We start from the raw sequence: 16,586 nt of genomic DNA on the forward strand, positions 1-16,586 counted from the left end.
TCACATCAGATCAGGCCTCACGAGGCTCCAAAGTCCAGGACACAAGAAATCACTTTCTGATGCTGTTCATGGTGGTCAGAGAGAAACCACAACACTGACTCCCTATGGGCACCAGTTGGCAACAGTGGGGAGGAAGAACAGTCCTACTCTTTCGAGATGTCCCTACATGTGCCACGACTGTCCTCTTTTGCTCATCTCATCTCTTTTTTCATCTCCTCTGAAAAAGGATCTGCTCTCCTCTTTTCCTTCCCTCCCTCCACTCTTCCTTTCTCACTTCCTTCCTTCGTTCCACCCACACCTAACCATCCACAGACAGACATGAAGCTGTGTTAAAGCTGCGTGAATAAAGTGACAGAGGGGTGTTCAGGGTTTAGGTCTGGGCTCTGCAGCTGCAGCCTGATTGGAGCAGGGACCTGTGTGAGGGGTCTGCAGGTCTAGCGGAGCAATCGTGTTCTTCAAACCTGAACCAATCAGTGTGGAGCCCTGAGCGACCCTGCTTCTCCAAACACCTCACCGTCACATATATCACTGAAGCTCATTACGTGTTTGCAGGTTTGAGTCCGGAGACATTTCCCTCACTGAAACGTTTCATCTGACATTTTTAATGTCTTAAACTCTCTCTGCTTCCTCATTTCCTTCCTCCCTCCCTCATCTTGTCTCCTCCTTGGGCTGCGTTTGTTTTTCTCTGTCTGAAGCACGCCAGGTTCCACGCGACTGAGCCACAGAGGGGCGGGGAGGAGGGGGAGAAGAGCCGGACACGGCGGGTTCTCATTGGACAAAAGTAGGTCAAGCCGGCCCACTCATGTGACCCAGCATACCTCTGCAGGCTGTGTGTGTGTGTGTGAATTTTAAAGGAAGCAGATGTCACAAGAATAAAAAAGGCCTGAATGAAGGTTTCAGAGATAAAATGTCAGCACGTCTGCAGATCACGAAGGTTTAACTGCTGAGAGCAGAGAGAAGTTTAAACTCCACGAGAGACAAAAACACTTTCAGGGTTTGGTTGTTCCTGGAAGTTTCTGGATGTTTAGTCTGCAGATCAGAAACATTAAGAGATCAACCAAACGCAGCTCGCTCAGAATGAGCGTTAATGGAAGGAAACAGACAGAAGTGCTGCCCACATGAGCGCGACTCAGGGATGACACGGAACAGGAAGTAAAGTGAAGCAGGAAACACTGAACAAAACAAGAACTGAACCAATAAACACTGATTGCACAGAGCCGCCGTCTCCACCTGTAACAGAGGCGGAGTCAGTAAACCGCGCCCCAGCGCTGACCTGCAGGGTGGTGCTCACTCCTCTGCAGCGGAGACGTGTGTTTGCCCAATTTATACCGTAGCGGGAAATCTACGTTTAAGCTTACGACGCCACCACAAATGGCTCCTCCACGCCGTGACCTTCCTCGCCATTCCTCTCTCTTTGGCTCTTGGGGGAGGCGGACACATCTTTCACCCTCTCCCTCCCTTATCTTCCCTGCTGCTGCTTCTGTCTTTGTCTAGTCTTGTCGAACTCTAACCCTCAGAGAGTTTCTCAGTCTTGTTCTCTAAAACCTAAAGAATTATGGATTTGATCAACTGGTCCCTTAATGAAATTGACACCCTGCTGGGCTTGGGAGAGCCCGATTGTCCTGCGGAGACGTTTGCTGCCGGATACTCGATGGTTGGTTGCGTCGTGTGTCTGGCGACACTCTCGATGGAGGACAGTGAACGACATCTACCAATTCAGAACCACGATAACAGAGTTCTGGCTGATTGGAGCTGGCTCAGCTTATCAAAGAACAAGAAGCGGTTACAGCTGTTCAAAATCCCACCAGGCCGGCCGACATGATAGACGATGGGCAGGGCTGTGAGTACGACTGTGTTTATTGAACGTAATATGGATACGATCTTGGAGAAGAACGGGAGTTGAGAGACCTGGTGACGGACATTAGACCAACTGTAAAAATTGGATGCAGTTGTTCGCACTAAACCCAAACATTCACCATCTTCACTCATGTGGATATCCCACTGCCACCAGCTGAAGGCTGCCAAGGTGGAAGCTGACCGGGACAACAAATTCTTCCCATGATAACAGGATTGTTGTCAGAACTCTTTGTCCCTCCTTCAAGGCCACTTGGGTCCACTGGAGACTGTTGACCTTGACTTAACCGGGCGTGGTGACACTTTCTCTCAGCTGAACACGGGATGCACACACGCACGAAACATGTACACTGATACTGATACGCACTATCACCCTCCCTCCCCCGAATCCAACGCCTCCTCCCATGCTTACCTCCCGATCAGCTGGAGGCGGGATCGAAGACTGCAGCGGCTCCAGACCAGCGTACACTGGAATATTCTCCCATGTTGCTTGTCTGTGTTGTATTCTGTTGCGTGTGATGATATCGGTGCATTCCTGGATTATCCTTCTGTGTTACACTTTTCGATGTTTTTTTCCTGCTACCTAGCCTGACCTGTCTCCCCAATGTGATGTTTGTGTATTATATGTACGGTCGGCAAGGTCTGTCATCTCGGTTGTGGGCAACTGCAACTGACAAATAAAAGCTCTCTCTCTCATCTCATCCTCGCCATTCGGCGTCGCTGCGGGCTGCGTCCACCTGACCCGTAGTTACGATGTGAATTTCATGTGACGTGGAAGCGTTAGGAGCGGTTTGTGGTTAGGTCGGAAGTTTAAACGTAGATTTCCCGCTGAGGCATAACTCAGGCGGTCGGCTGGATGTCGCCGTGCTGTCGGCGACCGCAAAATAAGAGGAAACTATTACATCAGCAACACTACAGGTTTCACCTCTCGTAAACCTACAGGGCGCCTTGTAGTTCCTGACAGATCGGACAGTGAGTCCTCAGGTGAACCTCAGCTCTGACCACGCCCTCTTTTTTCACCTTCAGAGCAAAAACTTTCCACAGGTTTCAGAAAATCACAGAGATTTTTCACTTCACTTCCAACAGGGAAAACATTCTCAACATGAAGCTGTCGCTGCGCAGGAAGCATGCGCAGTACGCTCAGCAAAGGTGTGTGTGTGAGAGAGAGAGCGGGGCGGGGTTATGGCTCCAGCTTTGACGTCAGCAGTCCTCCGTTCTCACACATGGACTCGGTGCTCGGTCCGCAGCCCGGTCAGGCACCGCCGCACGCGCACGCAGCAGGTCGTGTGTGCTGAGAGCAGCAGCTTTTATTCTGAAAGGATTCCTTTCCGCGTGAACGTGAGGCCACAACGCGAGGACAGCGCTCACCTTACCGTGTCACACCTGCGGCTCTGCTCGGCTCGTTTCCCCAGACTGAAGTCCCGATGCAAGGAGGCGTGATGGAGAAGATTTCCCGACAACCCGGCCCGCTCAGCCCGCTCAGCCCGGGCTTCCTGCCCATGGCCACGCACGGAGTGCTCAAGTCGCTGCTGGAGAACCCAGTGAAGCTGCCGCTGCAGCACGAAGGTGAAGTGTGTGTGTGTGTGTGTGTGTGTGTCACATTTAAACTGTGCGTCAGCAGCAAAGTTTCCACAGCAGGAGAAGAAAGAAGAGTACGTGTCTGCCGAGGTCACACGCGCACCGGGACAAACAAGCACCTGCAAACACACCTCTGCCTGTGTGTGTGGCAATAATTTAATTTGAGGTGTGTGTGAGGCTCGCTTCTCACGCAGAGCAGTTCGCAAACACGGAGGTCACAAGTGCAAATTCCCCGCGAGGAACCGGGGACGATTCTGCCAACCAGACTCTGTGTCATTTTTGGAGGATTTTAGGAAAGTGGCCCCGTGCTGCGCCCAGCTGTGAACTTCTGTTTTTCATGTTGCATAACAAGCGTCTGAATGTTACCCGGCTCGGGCTGATCGTTCATAATTCAAAGAGTGATCGGAAAATATCGATATTCTCCTTCAGATGCTTCTTTTCTGCAGCCAGCTGCCCGAAAGTCAAATATGTGAACGCGCCGTGAGACACGTCTCCTGTCACTGCACACGGGTCCTGTTCCTCTGGCCTGTACGTGATGTTTATAACATGTTTATGAGTTTGTGTCGTCAGGTGTAGGCGTGAGCTCCGATCAGTGAATGGTGAGCCCGTGGCGGCTTCATTGTCCTTTAATCGACGTCATGACCTCCAGGTTTACCTGACACTTATAATTCCGATTAGAATCCATGTTGGAAGCGTCCTTTAATATAAAGACACAGAAGAAAATATTCCAGAGCTCAGTTTTCTTGTTTCTTCACATCTCAGATGTTTTAGTAAGTTATTACTGAAGCTCAGGTAATGAGTCACCTGTGTGTGCTCTTCCTGATGGACTCTGTTGGGCTTTGTGTGAGTCGGTGTCCGTGATTGGACTTTATCCACCCTCTCGGTTAATAACAAGGACTTTATTGAGAGCGTCGTGCAGCTGCTGGTTCAGGCCGTCAGAGTTCGGAGTATTTGGGGGTTTGAGGCTGTTGTCTCGCCCGTGTTTGGTTTCTTGTGGTCACGCTGAACCATCCTGACCTCGGCGGTCTGAGGCTGCTAAACAAGTTTTTGCTCTGGAGACGTGTCAGGCTGCGAGGGCGATGAAGTAAGTACAGCTTCCCCATCATTATATCTGCATCACCTTTTCCTGTTTGGAGGTTTTTTAAATGATGTCAAAGACCTGAAACACCATGAACGATGACTCAGATTTCTACTTTTTGTTGAAGTTCACATGAAAAAAAGTTTAACTTTAGATTTTCAAGCTCTCAGAGGTCTTTGAGGGATGTTTGGGTAAATCTCAGGTGTTCATGCCAGAGCTGTGCAGTCATTTTACTTCAGTTTATCCCCTCGAAACACTTTCTTTGTTCAGATGCCTAAAAACACGTAATCGTTTTTCCATGTTGTGTTATGCTGAGTTAACCTGATGCACAGTTAGCGGTAACTCTCACTTGTGACTTCAGTGAGTGCAACTTTAGTAAAACTGGTTCCACACCAGCCTCTGAAGAGCAGGGTGCTGATGCCAGGGTGGTGGACGGGTCAACAAAGCTCTGTGATATTTGATAACGACTTCCTTGTAATCAGACAAAGCAGTTCTTATGTTCAAACCTGACCAAACCTTCACCATCGTTTGTGGTAAATAAGACGAGAGTCATGTGAGCAGCAGGAAAACATCCTGAAACGGGAGATTAGAAAACATTCAGGTACAATCTGCTGCGGTCGAGCTGAAAGAAGAGTCAGAGTTCAGCTTCCTGTCATAGCAAACATCCTAAAATGAATTCAGATGTGTTTGACGGTTCTCAGTCATTTCATCAATACCAGAAAGCTTTAAAGGTGGAACACCAAGCAGCAGCTACCAGCTCACAGAGATTAACCCAAAATATCTTTTTATAGATCCAGAGAACACCTTCACAGAGTGACTAATGCTGATCGGAACAAATTCTGAGAGCAGCAGTTGCTCTTCGTATTTATAGTCTCGATCTGCTCCTCGTTTCTTTGTATTTCACAGAATATGAGGAGCAGGTTTACTGAAGCGTGCAAACACACACTGAAATACAGCACTGAAGCACAGTTTGTTGAAGCTTGAGCACATTTATCCTTCAGTCTCTGAGCAGCTCTCTGTCATCTCTGTGAGGATCTCCAGGTTCTCCTTTGGCTCTTCTTCTGAGCAGTCTTCTGTGGGATGATCCCACAGTTTTCTCCTGGTGCTTTTTTTAGTGCAGACCTTTGCTCTGTACCGTAAACCTCTAAAAGTTGGTCACTGTCACTGATTCACTCTCTCCATGTTCTTGTGCAGCTTTCAGCAAAGAGCACGAGAAGGAGAAAAACCTAGAAGAAGAGCACAGCGCCCCCCAGTCGGCCTTCCTGGGCCCCACGCTGTGGGACAAAACCCTCCCCTACGATGGAGACACCTTTCAGCTGGAGTACATGGACCTGGAGGAGTTTCTGTCTGAGAACGGGATCCCCTCCAGCCCCTCCCATCACCACCACGACCACCACCCACCACACGCTCCACCACACGCTCCACCACACCCTCCACCACGCCAGCCGCCAATCATGACACCAGCCCCTCCCACGCCAGCACCCTCAGTGATTGACCTTAGCAACCACGCCTCCGCCTCTGTGCACACGACTGTCGTCTCCCCGAACTGCCTGCACGGCAGCCCGGCAGCAACAGGTAACACCAGCACACCTGGTTTCATTAACTTTATGACTTTGTATGTTTTTAACACATGCAGCTGTTCAAATGAATCACTGTGGTTATTATCAGAGTATTACCTGGTGCAGGTAAAGCACAGTGTCATCAGCATAGCAGTGAATTATGGGAATTTAAACCAGGAATAATGCAGAGCCCAGTATGGATCCTTGAAGGACTCTAAAAAAGATATATTTATATATATATTGTGGATATCCAGCCGGGGATGAATAAAGTATCTGTCTGGAGGATAATAAACTGTTTACAAAGACTGAAGAACCATCATAAGGTAAGAGCCAGGCCAGTGCTGACGAATCACAGCAGCACATTTACACTCTTCAGATGATCCTCTTATATAAAAGTTTCATCAGCATTAAAGTGCAGTTTCTGGATGTTTTTAGAAGTTTGACCAAGATATGAGATAAGAGATAGTTATCAATCCTGTGACGCCTCTTTGAAGAAGGTCACTAGAAATATCACCCAGAGGAGGAACATTAACACGTAGAAGTGACCACATGATCCCGAGCAGGCTGAGATGGTGAAAACAGTCAAACTCAGAGGTGCTTCCTCCCTCAGCAGCAGAACAAAGACCCACCGTCACTGAGCCGCTCCATCTCGCACTGAAAACAAATGAGAGGCGTTTGTCCCTTTGAGACGGCAGGCGTCCTCGACCGTGGGGCGGGGTCGCTGTTTGTTGAGGAAATGAAATGAATGAGCTTAAAGTAGACCAGCTCGTGCTGGTGATGCTCTCTTCTTCTTCTTCTTTGATTTTGGAACTAAAACATCTTACAACACTCATTTAAAATGATTAAAAATCCTCCAGTGGGTGTTTTGTGTGTTCCGCTCGGGCCAGAGAACGTCACGTGACACTGAGCGTGAAGGTTTGATTACAATCTGAAGCTTGTGGAGGAGAAACATCTCTGACATTTAGGCTGAACTGAGATTTGCATGAAAAAAACTTTGTAAGAATAAAGTTCCCAGATTCAAAACATAAATGTTGTTTGTTTGAGGTTTTAATCAAAGAACCGATCAGCGTCGAGCGTTTGATGCTTTGAAGTCACAAAAACTCTCCCAGCAGCATCAACATTACTGAGTTTTATTAGAACTGCAGCTGAAAACAAACCTGTGTGTGTGTGCGTGCGTGTGTGTGTGTGTGTGTGTGTGTGCGTGTGTCAGGATTATTAGTGGATGTGAATGTAAACACGTTTGGAAGTGGGAGTCGCCCAGCCTGCTTCTGCTGCTGGGAACAGTATGTACTTGAACCAGTGATCTCATTTCATGTCCACCACACACGCACGCATGCACACACTCGCGCACACACACACACACACTCGCGCACACAGACACGCGGGGTCACATGTCTGTGCTGTCAGAGGCGCTTGTTTTCTTGAAGAGGAAGTCTGACCTCGCAGCATGAATCTGACACTTCTGAGTTTTCCTCGTGAGCGAATTCTCTCACCTGTGAGGTCACATGTGACCTCTCGACCACACACACCTGAGCTCTTCTCACCTTTGCACAGCCGCCCACCTGATGAGCCGACTCTGCCTTGGCGATGAGGACGGTCTGCGGTTTGCTGTGTTTTTCTCTGTGGTGAAAGGCAGAATTGATGAAGAGGCATCAGGAGCAAAGGAGACGAGAACAGCGTGGAAATGACAAACACGTGACCCGCCGGCGCCCGCACGGTTCAAGTTTCCGCTCAAATGGTAAATGAAGACTTGGAAGTTTGAGACTGTTCACGCCAAAACACGCCAGCATAAACAGCTGGCAGCGCTGATGACGCCGGCTCGTAAGGTTTGACTCTTTCTTGCACCCCGCAGCTTCTCCTCGGCCGGCGCTAATCTGGGGCTCTGTCTCAAAATAGCAGCGTAATCTGTGGCATAATCTGGCATATTTGTATTCCCGCTTGGCCTGGTGACTGTGCAGCAGATAAGGAAGCAGGAACCAGCAGGGTCACGCAGGGTTCAGTGGAAAACAAACAGGGAGGAGGAGGAGCAGTGCAAACATCCTCATCCTGCCCGTCGGGTGGAGTCGCCTCAAAGCTTTGACCTGCAGCTGCTGCCGAGCGTTTCAGAACTCATCCGAGAACTTTCAGTTTCACTAAAATCCCCCCAGCCTTCGTCTGCCGTCCAGACAAACATGTTTTAGCTTTTAGAGAAGGTCAAAGGACAAAAGCAGAAAAAGCAGAAAGTGTGTACCTGAGCAAAGGCTCAGCTGGAGTCTTTGTTTGAACGCACAGACACACAGAGCGCAGCGGCGTGCAGCCTCTGATAAAAGACGCCATCTGACGGCTGCAAATTTTCAGCCCTCACTGTCAGAAATGAGCTGCTGTGAGGTTACTGTACTGACAGACCGTCTGTGGAGGGCGGGGTTACCAGCTGACTCCACCCTCCATGCACTGTTACTACAGTAACCTCACAGCAGCCATGTTATTGGTCACATTATGTCATTTAAAAGGCTCCAACAACACAAACACAGTCCAGAGGTGCAGTTCAGGTGAAGCTAACAGCTATAGACACCTGTGTCACCATCCACCTGTCACTCAAAGAGGCCACGCCCCTAATAATGCAAACTTTATAGGTGACCAAACAGTTCATGTATCTGACTGTAAATGTGTTTGTTATGACACCAACTCGCTGCTGCCTCTGCTGGACGTCAGAGGAAGTGCAGGTTTGGTTGTCCTGTTATGACGGCGGGTGAAAGGCGGCGGCCTTCGAGTAAATTGAGCCCATCCATGTGATGCGTTAATCAAACTGTCTACAGAGTGGCTACGGAGGCTCGCGCACGTGTCAGCGCGTCCTGTCGGCGTCGCCTTTGAGGCAGTGAGCCCCCCCCATCCGCAGCAGCTGCTCTTTGGGGCTGTTTGGCTGATCGCTGGAGCCGCTGCTCGCTTTCAAATTAATCAGAGCGATGTGAGCAAGCGCACGTACACCGTCTGACGAGGATCATCCAAACGCCGGCTTCATTTCTGTAAGTGCCCCACCCCCGTCAGGGCAGGTAAAGAAGCACGGAGGGCTGCACGTGGTCTGAGCCAGGTGAGACCCTCCACAGGTTCAACAGGGTCAGCTTGAATCAGGTTAAATGTGGAGGATCAGAGCATCGGATAAGTCCAGGTATCTGGCTCTGCTCGTTACACACACACACACACACTCTCACACACACACACACACTCTCACACACACACACTCTCACACACACACACACACACACACTCACACACACACACACTCACACACACACACACACACACACTCTGACCAGCTGGAGAGGAAAAACAAACAGCCTCTTCCAAGAAGTGCTGCTGAGGCAGGTGGGTTGCCGGTGGGGGGTGTTGGACCTTCACTCGTGGCGGCGCTGAGGGGTTGAGGCGCCGCCGCCGCTTCATTAATCAAACCGTCAGATCTTCAGAAAATGGCGGCTCAGTGTAGGCGGCACGAGCACGCCGGGCTTCTTCTTGATCCCGAGCTGAGAGGTTCTCTCTGTTTAACAGAAGTTTGTTAGCAGCAGCAAAAAATACCAAGAAAAGATGAAAAGCTGTGTGACAGATCCACAGTGGGTTTGTCTGAGGTGTGGAGTTATATTGAGATGTTAAGTTTCATATTAAAACACTGAAGCTAAACATTCAGTAACAAACAGCTGAGGTACTGATCCTGTTTGTTTCTGTTGCCCTCAGATCAGCTTTTAAAACCACAAACTCAGAATAAAAAGTTCTTAATTTAACCGGATTTAATCTGAGTTTATGTTGGAAAAAGTAAAACAGTTTTAATCACAGCTTCTGTAATCTCTCTTTTTAAAATCCAAACCTTTTTACATATAGATATATTTTAAAGCTTTCTGTGGCATAAATAGGCTTCCGTACCGACAGGTGATAACATTATTATTTTTCTTCACCTGTGAGTAAGACGGAGCTTTTGTTATCGTGCTAATGAAGCTGAGCAGGATTTCAGGTGCGGCTCTGTTGAGGCTGACAGTTTTCCTGATGAAGCTGTGGAAAAGGAAGAAAAGGAAACTGAAGGAGCTTCAACCCGCTGAACATTTTCATCACAACAACAGAAACGTCGGATAAAAGAAGAAGAACTGTAACTGAGGAGGCTGAAACTTTGTCGTGTGCAGAGAAGACGTGATCACTCTGAGCTCTTCCTCCATCCTCTGCACTCGTCTCCTCGTCAAAGGGAGCTCGCTGTTATGTATTCTCATTTTTTCCTATTTTCACCGGGTTAGTGTGCCCACGTTTCCCGGCTCCTCTGCTCGCCCACAGAGCGCGGAGCAGACAGCGAGGCGATTATCAGATCACGGCTGAGCATCAGAGACTGAAATGCATCAGCACTCACCACCAAACACATCGAGCCCCATTTTTATGGTGAAATATTTCCTGCCTCTCACTGCACTGCCGCTCTCTGGCGGTTTGTCCCCACCTGGTGGCCACAGCTCGACACTGCAGCTCAGAATCCTGGACACAGACATAAACACACGTTTATGAGTTCTCTCTCTGTTCTATAGTAAAGAGTAGCTACAGCTGCAGCCGTTGGCTTTAGGCCCCGCCCACATCAGATAAGAAAGCAGTGAGTTATATTCAGAACCTTTGCCTCAACAGGAAGTGAAGCTGTTACACTTCACCACACTCGAGCAGGAGCTGTTTGTCACTGTGACTCTTCTTACAGGTTTCATAAATGGAGTCAATGTGTCATCTCCTCAGGACCAGTTTGAACCCAGTGAGTCTGATCAGCCCAGTCAGTTACACCAGCACCACAGACTTCATTAGTTATTGGGGGTCATGGGTGACACAGTGTGACTGAAGAAACTGAACATGAAGCAGCATCATCTAATTCTTAGATTCTTTCACAGGTCAAACGAGAGTCAAACTGTCTGCTCGTGTCTCCCTCTGTGTTACTCGTTAGTCACATGACCCCCAGTCTGAACCGTCCTCTGTTTCTCTTTCAGGCCTCCCAAACTCCAGAAACACCTCCAGCCCCATCGACCCAGACTCCATCCAGGTCCCCGTCAGCTACGAGCCCGACCCAGCTGACCTGGCTCTGTCCAGCGTCCCGGGTCAGGAGATCTTCGACCCGCGCAAGCGCAGGTTCTCGGTCGAGGAGCTGAAACCGCAGCCGATGATCAAGAAGGCTCGAAAGGTCTTCATCCCGGACGAAATGAAGGTAACTTGGAGTTGGTTCTGTCCCGATGAGCGGCTCAGATTTCGCTGTAATTCCCAGTCTGACCTGAGGGGGCCGGTGTTCACAGAGGGTTCGAGAATAATAAGCAGCAGAAGTTCAGCGTGAATGAAAAGGTTTTATCGTCAGAACGCTTCAGTTTGACTGAGTTATATGATTATGTGGAATCGGTTACATGAGACGAAGCGCCTCAGGTCAGAGTTCAGATGTTTGAGTGAAGCAGCAGAGGAACTCGTCCTCCGGTTCTCCTGGATGTGATGTGAATGCCTGCAGGCCGGCAGATCCATTAGGGCTGATTAGTCGGGGCGGCTTAAAGCTGCACAGCATGCTGGGACAGAACGAGCTGGCTTCTTGCTCTCCTATTGGCTGGCAGAGGTCTCGGGGTTAAGAGGCTTATGTTAGAGTGAATGAGGGAGCAGAGACGTTGCTGTGAGGTCGGGCTCAGAGGATTTGGCTTTTAATTTGTTCAAATGAAACACGGCTCTGTGTGCGAGCGCGGCGTTTAGTCATCCACACTCGGTCCTTCAAACAGAGACAAGGACTCAGACAAGCACACAAAACTCACCGTTTACGCTTCCTCCTGCTTTGTGTGCTCACGACCTTTGAGGCGTTCACGTGGTCACGATCAGAAATATCAGAGTCAGAGAGGCTGAGATGGTTTGCACATGTGAGGAGGGAGGGCGGCTGTGCTGGATGAAGGATGCTGAATGTGGAGCTCAGAGAGGATTATTTTTATGAATCAGCAAATACATTGTAGCTGTTCTTCCATCTTTCTCTGAAGTAATCCTTCCTGTTTTCCGCTCTTCTTCGAGCAGGATGACAAATACTGGGCCCGGCGCAGGAAGAACAATTTAGCTGCCAAGCGCTCCCGGGACGCCCGACGCCTCAAGGAAAACCAGATCGCCATCCGGGCCAGCTTCCTGGAGAAGGAGAACTCTGCTCTGAGGCAGGAAGTGGCCGACCTGCGGAAAGAGCTCGGGCGCACCAAGAACATCCTCGCCAAGTACGAGGCCCAGCACGGGCCGCTGTGAGGGCGCAGGACACACACACATGTACAGAGTTCACACACACCGCCAGCCAGCTCGTCTCACGGCTCCGAAGGGCTCGACTCACGGCAGGTTAGTCTGTGGACCAATCAGATCAGAAACACGGAGGACACGCCTCCTCTCTGATTTTGATTCTTCCTCAAAATTTTCAGTTTTAAAACGCGTTCGCTGGGGACTACTTTCAACGGCGGATGATCCACACTGGTGCTGTAAAATGACACACGATGCAACACATTTATAGTTTTGTTTTTTTCCCGTGCGCTGGCTTCACATGACTTCCTGTTTGAGTCGAGCCCGTTACTCAGAACTCTTACACACACACACCTGTCGCACACCTGTCGGGGCGTGTCTTCAGCCCTGTGAACTCTTCTCATGGACCTCTGACCCCTGCTCTCCCAATGTCTGGCAGCTCCTCCCCCTGCAGGTGTGAACACACCTGTAAATGAATGTGTACCGCCTCCTGCCTCTTAGCTCCTGCTCTTTGTTAATTTTTCTGTCGGGCCCTTTGAGGCCCCGCCGGGCCCTCAGCACTGTTTCACATTCACACTAACTTTAACCTGACTTCTCTTTTTTAAACAAGTGCCCAAAATGCCAAAAGTTTTATAGCAGGAAATGTTTTTATATTTGTGAGGATAATCAGAGGTAAGCGTCTTCAGGGAGTTCAGACACAGTTGGGCGCGTTTTTGGAGCCCCCTAGTGGGTGAGGGGAGCTCAGCAGCCAGTCCGGTCACTTAAAGGGTCTGGCTGCATGTTTTGACCTTTGACCTTCACTTTAGCATGTTCATGTTTGTGTTCAATAGGAAAGCTGCTTCAGGTTTAGAAGTAGAAACAAACGGGCGCTGTAGAAATGCAAGCACCGGCGTAAAGACGGTCGCTTCAGACAGCGCTCTGTTTCTCTGAGCGCTCCGCCAATGAAAATCAAGCAAGATTAAAGAGATAAAATGCACTTAAATTTATCTTAAAACAATAAAAAACAAATTAAGAACAAACTTTAAGAAAATGGTTCAAATGAGAAGAAACTTTAAAGCGGTAAAACTAACCTGAAATCAGAGTGCTCCTTGCTGTGCCGATCGAGAGGTTCTTCATCGCCACAGTCTTCACATCCTGGTTCAGTAAATGTTTGGAAAGGTTGATTCCATAAAAAGGAGATCTCTTTTCTGGCGGCAGCATCATCTTCGTCTCTTCTCTTTCTGTTTCTTCAAATAAGATCTAATCCGGCGTGTTTCCAAGGTTCGCCTCGCACTGTTGCTTATTTCGGGTGAATGTAGGAAGATGGAGGTGAGCATGGGGGTTTCTGCAGCGACTGTCCTGCTTCTCATCTTCACGACTTTACCATCACCTTCACTTCTCTTTCTTATTTTTTTTTGTGCACGAATGAAGCCGCGTTGAAGTTACGACGTGTTCAAACCAAGCCGTGCTGACAGCTGATTAATGCTCAGCTGTCATGTTTTTGTCTTTCTGTGAAAGTTTGAATTTGTTTTAGAGCAAATTTAAAAATGTAATTATTTTACCTGCTGTCAGTCAGAGTTTTACTCTTCAGGTACTTTATCGTTAAACAAGTCCCTCTTCTGCTCGTTTCCACCTCCTATATGTTTATTCTTGGAGCTTTAATAGTCTTTAAACATGTTCAGTTTAGAGAGAGAGGAGCTGAGAACTGGATCCAGTTTCAGCTCCTCTCTCTTTAAAAGCCTCCTCTCTTCTGATTGGCCAGCTTCTGGAAGCCTGCTGACGCCTGCTGTGGCAGTTTTCAAACATAAGACTGATCGTATGGATTTAACGTCAACGTGTATTAAGGTAATTAATTGAAACTTTACCACGTTTGATAAGCGTTACAGCGGCAGCCAATCGAAAGAACCCTGCCTAGAATGGGCGGGGCTAAGGTGGCTTGTTATGAACAGATCTGGTACAAGATAAGTAAAGATTATTTGGAAGTGTAAATCATGCAAAGCTGCTCTAACAGGAAGTGAGCGGAAGAGTCCAAACAGTTTCTTGACTTCTGATTGGTTGTTTTTCTTGTTCCTGTTTTAAAATAAGAAAAAAAAGAAAAAAAAATGGTGATTATAAATAAACATCCTGATAAGCTGAGACGCGGTACGAGTTTCTCTGACTCTTCTTCGCCGTGTTTTTGGAAACTTGCTCCGTTTGAGTGCAATAGACGGTTCTTTCAGGCGTGAACTTTGACTTTTGTTTCCCACGTAGCTCAGCGACGCCCCCCGGTGGCCGAGTGAGACATGAATGTATATGTGGGTGCGTGGTGTCATCTTATACTGTGGGTTCACTTCAGTACTCTTTACTACAGACCAAAAGACTACAGTGTATACAGGATATATTGATACACATGACAGGGTTTAATGTTTATACAGAGTTATTCTTCTTGTTTTGTACAGTCTGTTTTCCTACGTAGATATTTCCCGTGTATTTTGGAAATCCTTTCATAAATCTGAAGCGTATATATATCACACATATATATTATTACAGTGGCGTGCCCGGCCGGGGCGTGCGATGCATGGGCATTAACCTACCAGCTTCATTTCGCATCTCACCCTGTTCTCCCCCACCCTCAGCACACCTGGGCAGGTTCCTTTAGTTTCATGACTGTGTTTGGCCCAGAGGAATGTAACCCCCCCCCCCCAACATGAAGCCCTCTTTTCTTTTCTTTTTTTTGTATTCTGCCTTTTTATCGTTTGCTGTGGTTTCTCTTTCTGCCTCCTGCTGTTTGACTCTCTGTTTACAGAAACCTTTTCTGTCCTCGATTCTGTTTCTCATGATCAAAATAATAAATACAAGTTTAAATACCGTCCATGTCGAGCTTCTTTTGTCCCCGTCTGTAGTCACAGGTGCAGAAACCAGATGAACGGGCGAGTTGATCGGTCCGGTTTATATCCTGACATCTTTGTCATCTCTCTGTGCTGCTCTCTGCCTCGGTCTCTTTCAAAATAAAAGCTAAAGTGAATCCTTAAAAAAGACAGTCAATAAACATAAATAAAAAAATGAACAAATAAGAGTTTAACAAACATAAAAGGGAATGGAGAAGTAATAAGAAAATTAATGAGTTAAACATAATCAAAATATACAAACCAAACAATTTAAATAATTTATAAATAGAGAAACAAAAAATAAGGGTGAAAATAAAATTAAAATGAAAAAATAAAGTTACTAATATAAAAAATATGAAAGTAAATTTTAAAAATATAAGTAAAATTTTTGGGAATGATTAAATATAAATATAAAATATAAAATATAATTAATAATAAAAAGGACTGGATACAAATGTTAATGTTAAATGTTTTAAATGGAAATTATTGAAGGGAAATTAATGACCAAAAAGTAAATCAGTGTTTAAATATGTGAATTTCACTTTATGTTCTACAGAATGAAACTTTTGTTTTTAACTTTAGTTATTTTTAATATTTATATATGTATTGGTTATTTTGGCCCTTTTGGTCCTCTGTAATCTGAGCGTTTGAGTCGTCACTTCTTCTTCTTCTTTCTTTTTTTTGTTGCCTGTCCCGTTGAGAAAGATGCCCAACGGATTTACTTTACCACGTGGATCATCACGGCCTTCCCGTATTGGTCCATTTGATTAACCTTTGTTACTATTATTTATTCATTTTATTTTATTTTAAGTTATTACAGACATGACCGGGGGATGGGAAAGGAAGAAAGAAAGAGAGGAAGAGGGTTTCCTCACTTCTAAATGTGTCTATTCATGCTTCAGCTAATTTAGCATAATTATTCATTTATAGGTTAACTGATGAATCCAAATTGCCCATAGGTGTGAGTGCGGGAGTGAATGTGAGTGCGATTGGTTGTCTGTCCCTGTGTGTTGGCCCTGCGACAGACTGGCGACCTGTCCAGGGTGGACCCCGCCTCTCGCCCTATGACAGCTGGGATAGGCTCCAGCGCCCCCGCGACCCTGAAAAGGATAAGCGGAAGCGAATGGATGGATGGATATTCATTTATTTTTATAGATTTTTTATACAAGAGGCAAACATGGAAGTTTTCTTTGTGTTGCCGGAATATTCTGGAGTTCTTGTTGATCAGCAGATGTATTTGTACTAAAAGATGAAGAGAAGATGATTTATGCTTCATTTAAACCTGTGTGACTCATCCAGTGTCATACAAATAAAGTTATTATTCAAATGTGCTCCTATGGACACGAGGATCATTTCTTTTGTGGTTTGATGTAAAGTTCATGTGTCCTCGTGGTGATGGCCATTAGAAAAACCTCCACAAAAGCTCAGACGGCCGATGACCACCAGGAGGCA

General features: G+C 47.2%; 1 protein-coding gene across 2 annotated transcripts; it reads left to right on the forward strand.

Annotated features, from left to right (window-relative positions):
• Positions 1-1,315: 1,315 nt before the first annotated feature.
• On the forward strand, positions 1,316-15,115 carry hlfb (HLF transcription factor, PAR bZIP family member b). Of its 2 annotated transcripts, none has more exons than XM_084936885.1 (4): positions 1,316-3,420; positions 5,705-6,085; positions 11,043-11,257; positions 12,085-15,115. In XM_084936885.1, exons 1-4 carry the CDS (start codon positions 3,279-3,281, stop codon positions 12,301-12,303), a joined length of 957 nt encoding a protein of 318 aa, XP_084793011.1. In that variant the 5' UTR covers positions 1,316-3,278; the 3' UTR covers positions 12,304-15,115. The 2 variants fall into 2 exon arrangements, with proteins under 2 accessions (XP_084793011.1, XP_084793012.1); XM_084936886.1 differs by having other exon boundaries at positions 2,760-3,420; positions 12,088-15,115.
• The last annotated feature ends 1,471 nt before the right edge of the window (positions 15,116-16,586 follow it).

Source organism: Perissodus microlepis, chromosome 8 (genome assembly GCF_051167445.1).
Source record: "Perissodus microlepis isolate ML-2025 ecotype Zambia chromosome 8, ASM5116744v1, whole genome shotgun sequence".
NCBI classification, from domain to species: domain Eukaryota; kingdom Metazoa; phylum Chordata; class Actinopteri; order Cichliformes; family Cichlidae; genus Perissodus; species Perissodus microlepis.

What these genes read in the sequence shown, in the direction of transcription:
- hlfb (XM_084936885.1), top strand. Translation starts at nt 3,279, where the DNA reads ATGCAAGGAGGCGTGATGGAGAAGATTTCCCGACAACCCGGCCCGCTC. An exon ending in GCTGCCGCTGCAGCACGAAG is followed by an intron (nt 3,421 to 5,704) that starts GTGAAGTGTGTG and finishes GTTCTTGTGCAG; the next exon opens with CTTTCAGCAAAGAGCACGAG. An exon ending in CGGCAGCCCGGCAGCAACAG is followed by an intron (nt 6,086 to 11,042) that starts GTAACACCAGCA and finishes TTTCTCTTTCAG; the next exon opens with GCCTCCCAAACTCCAGAAAC.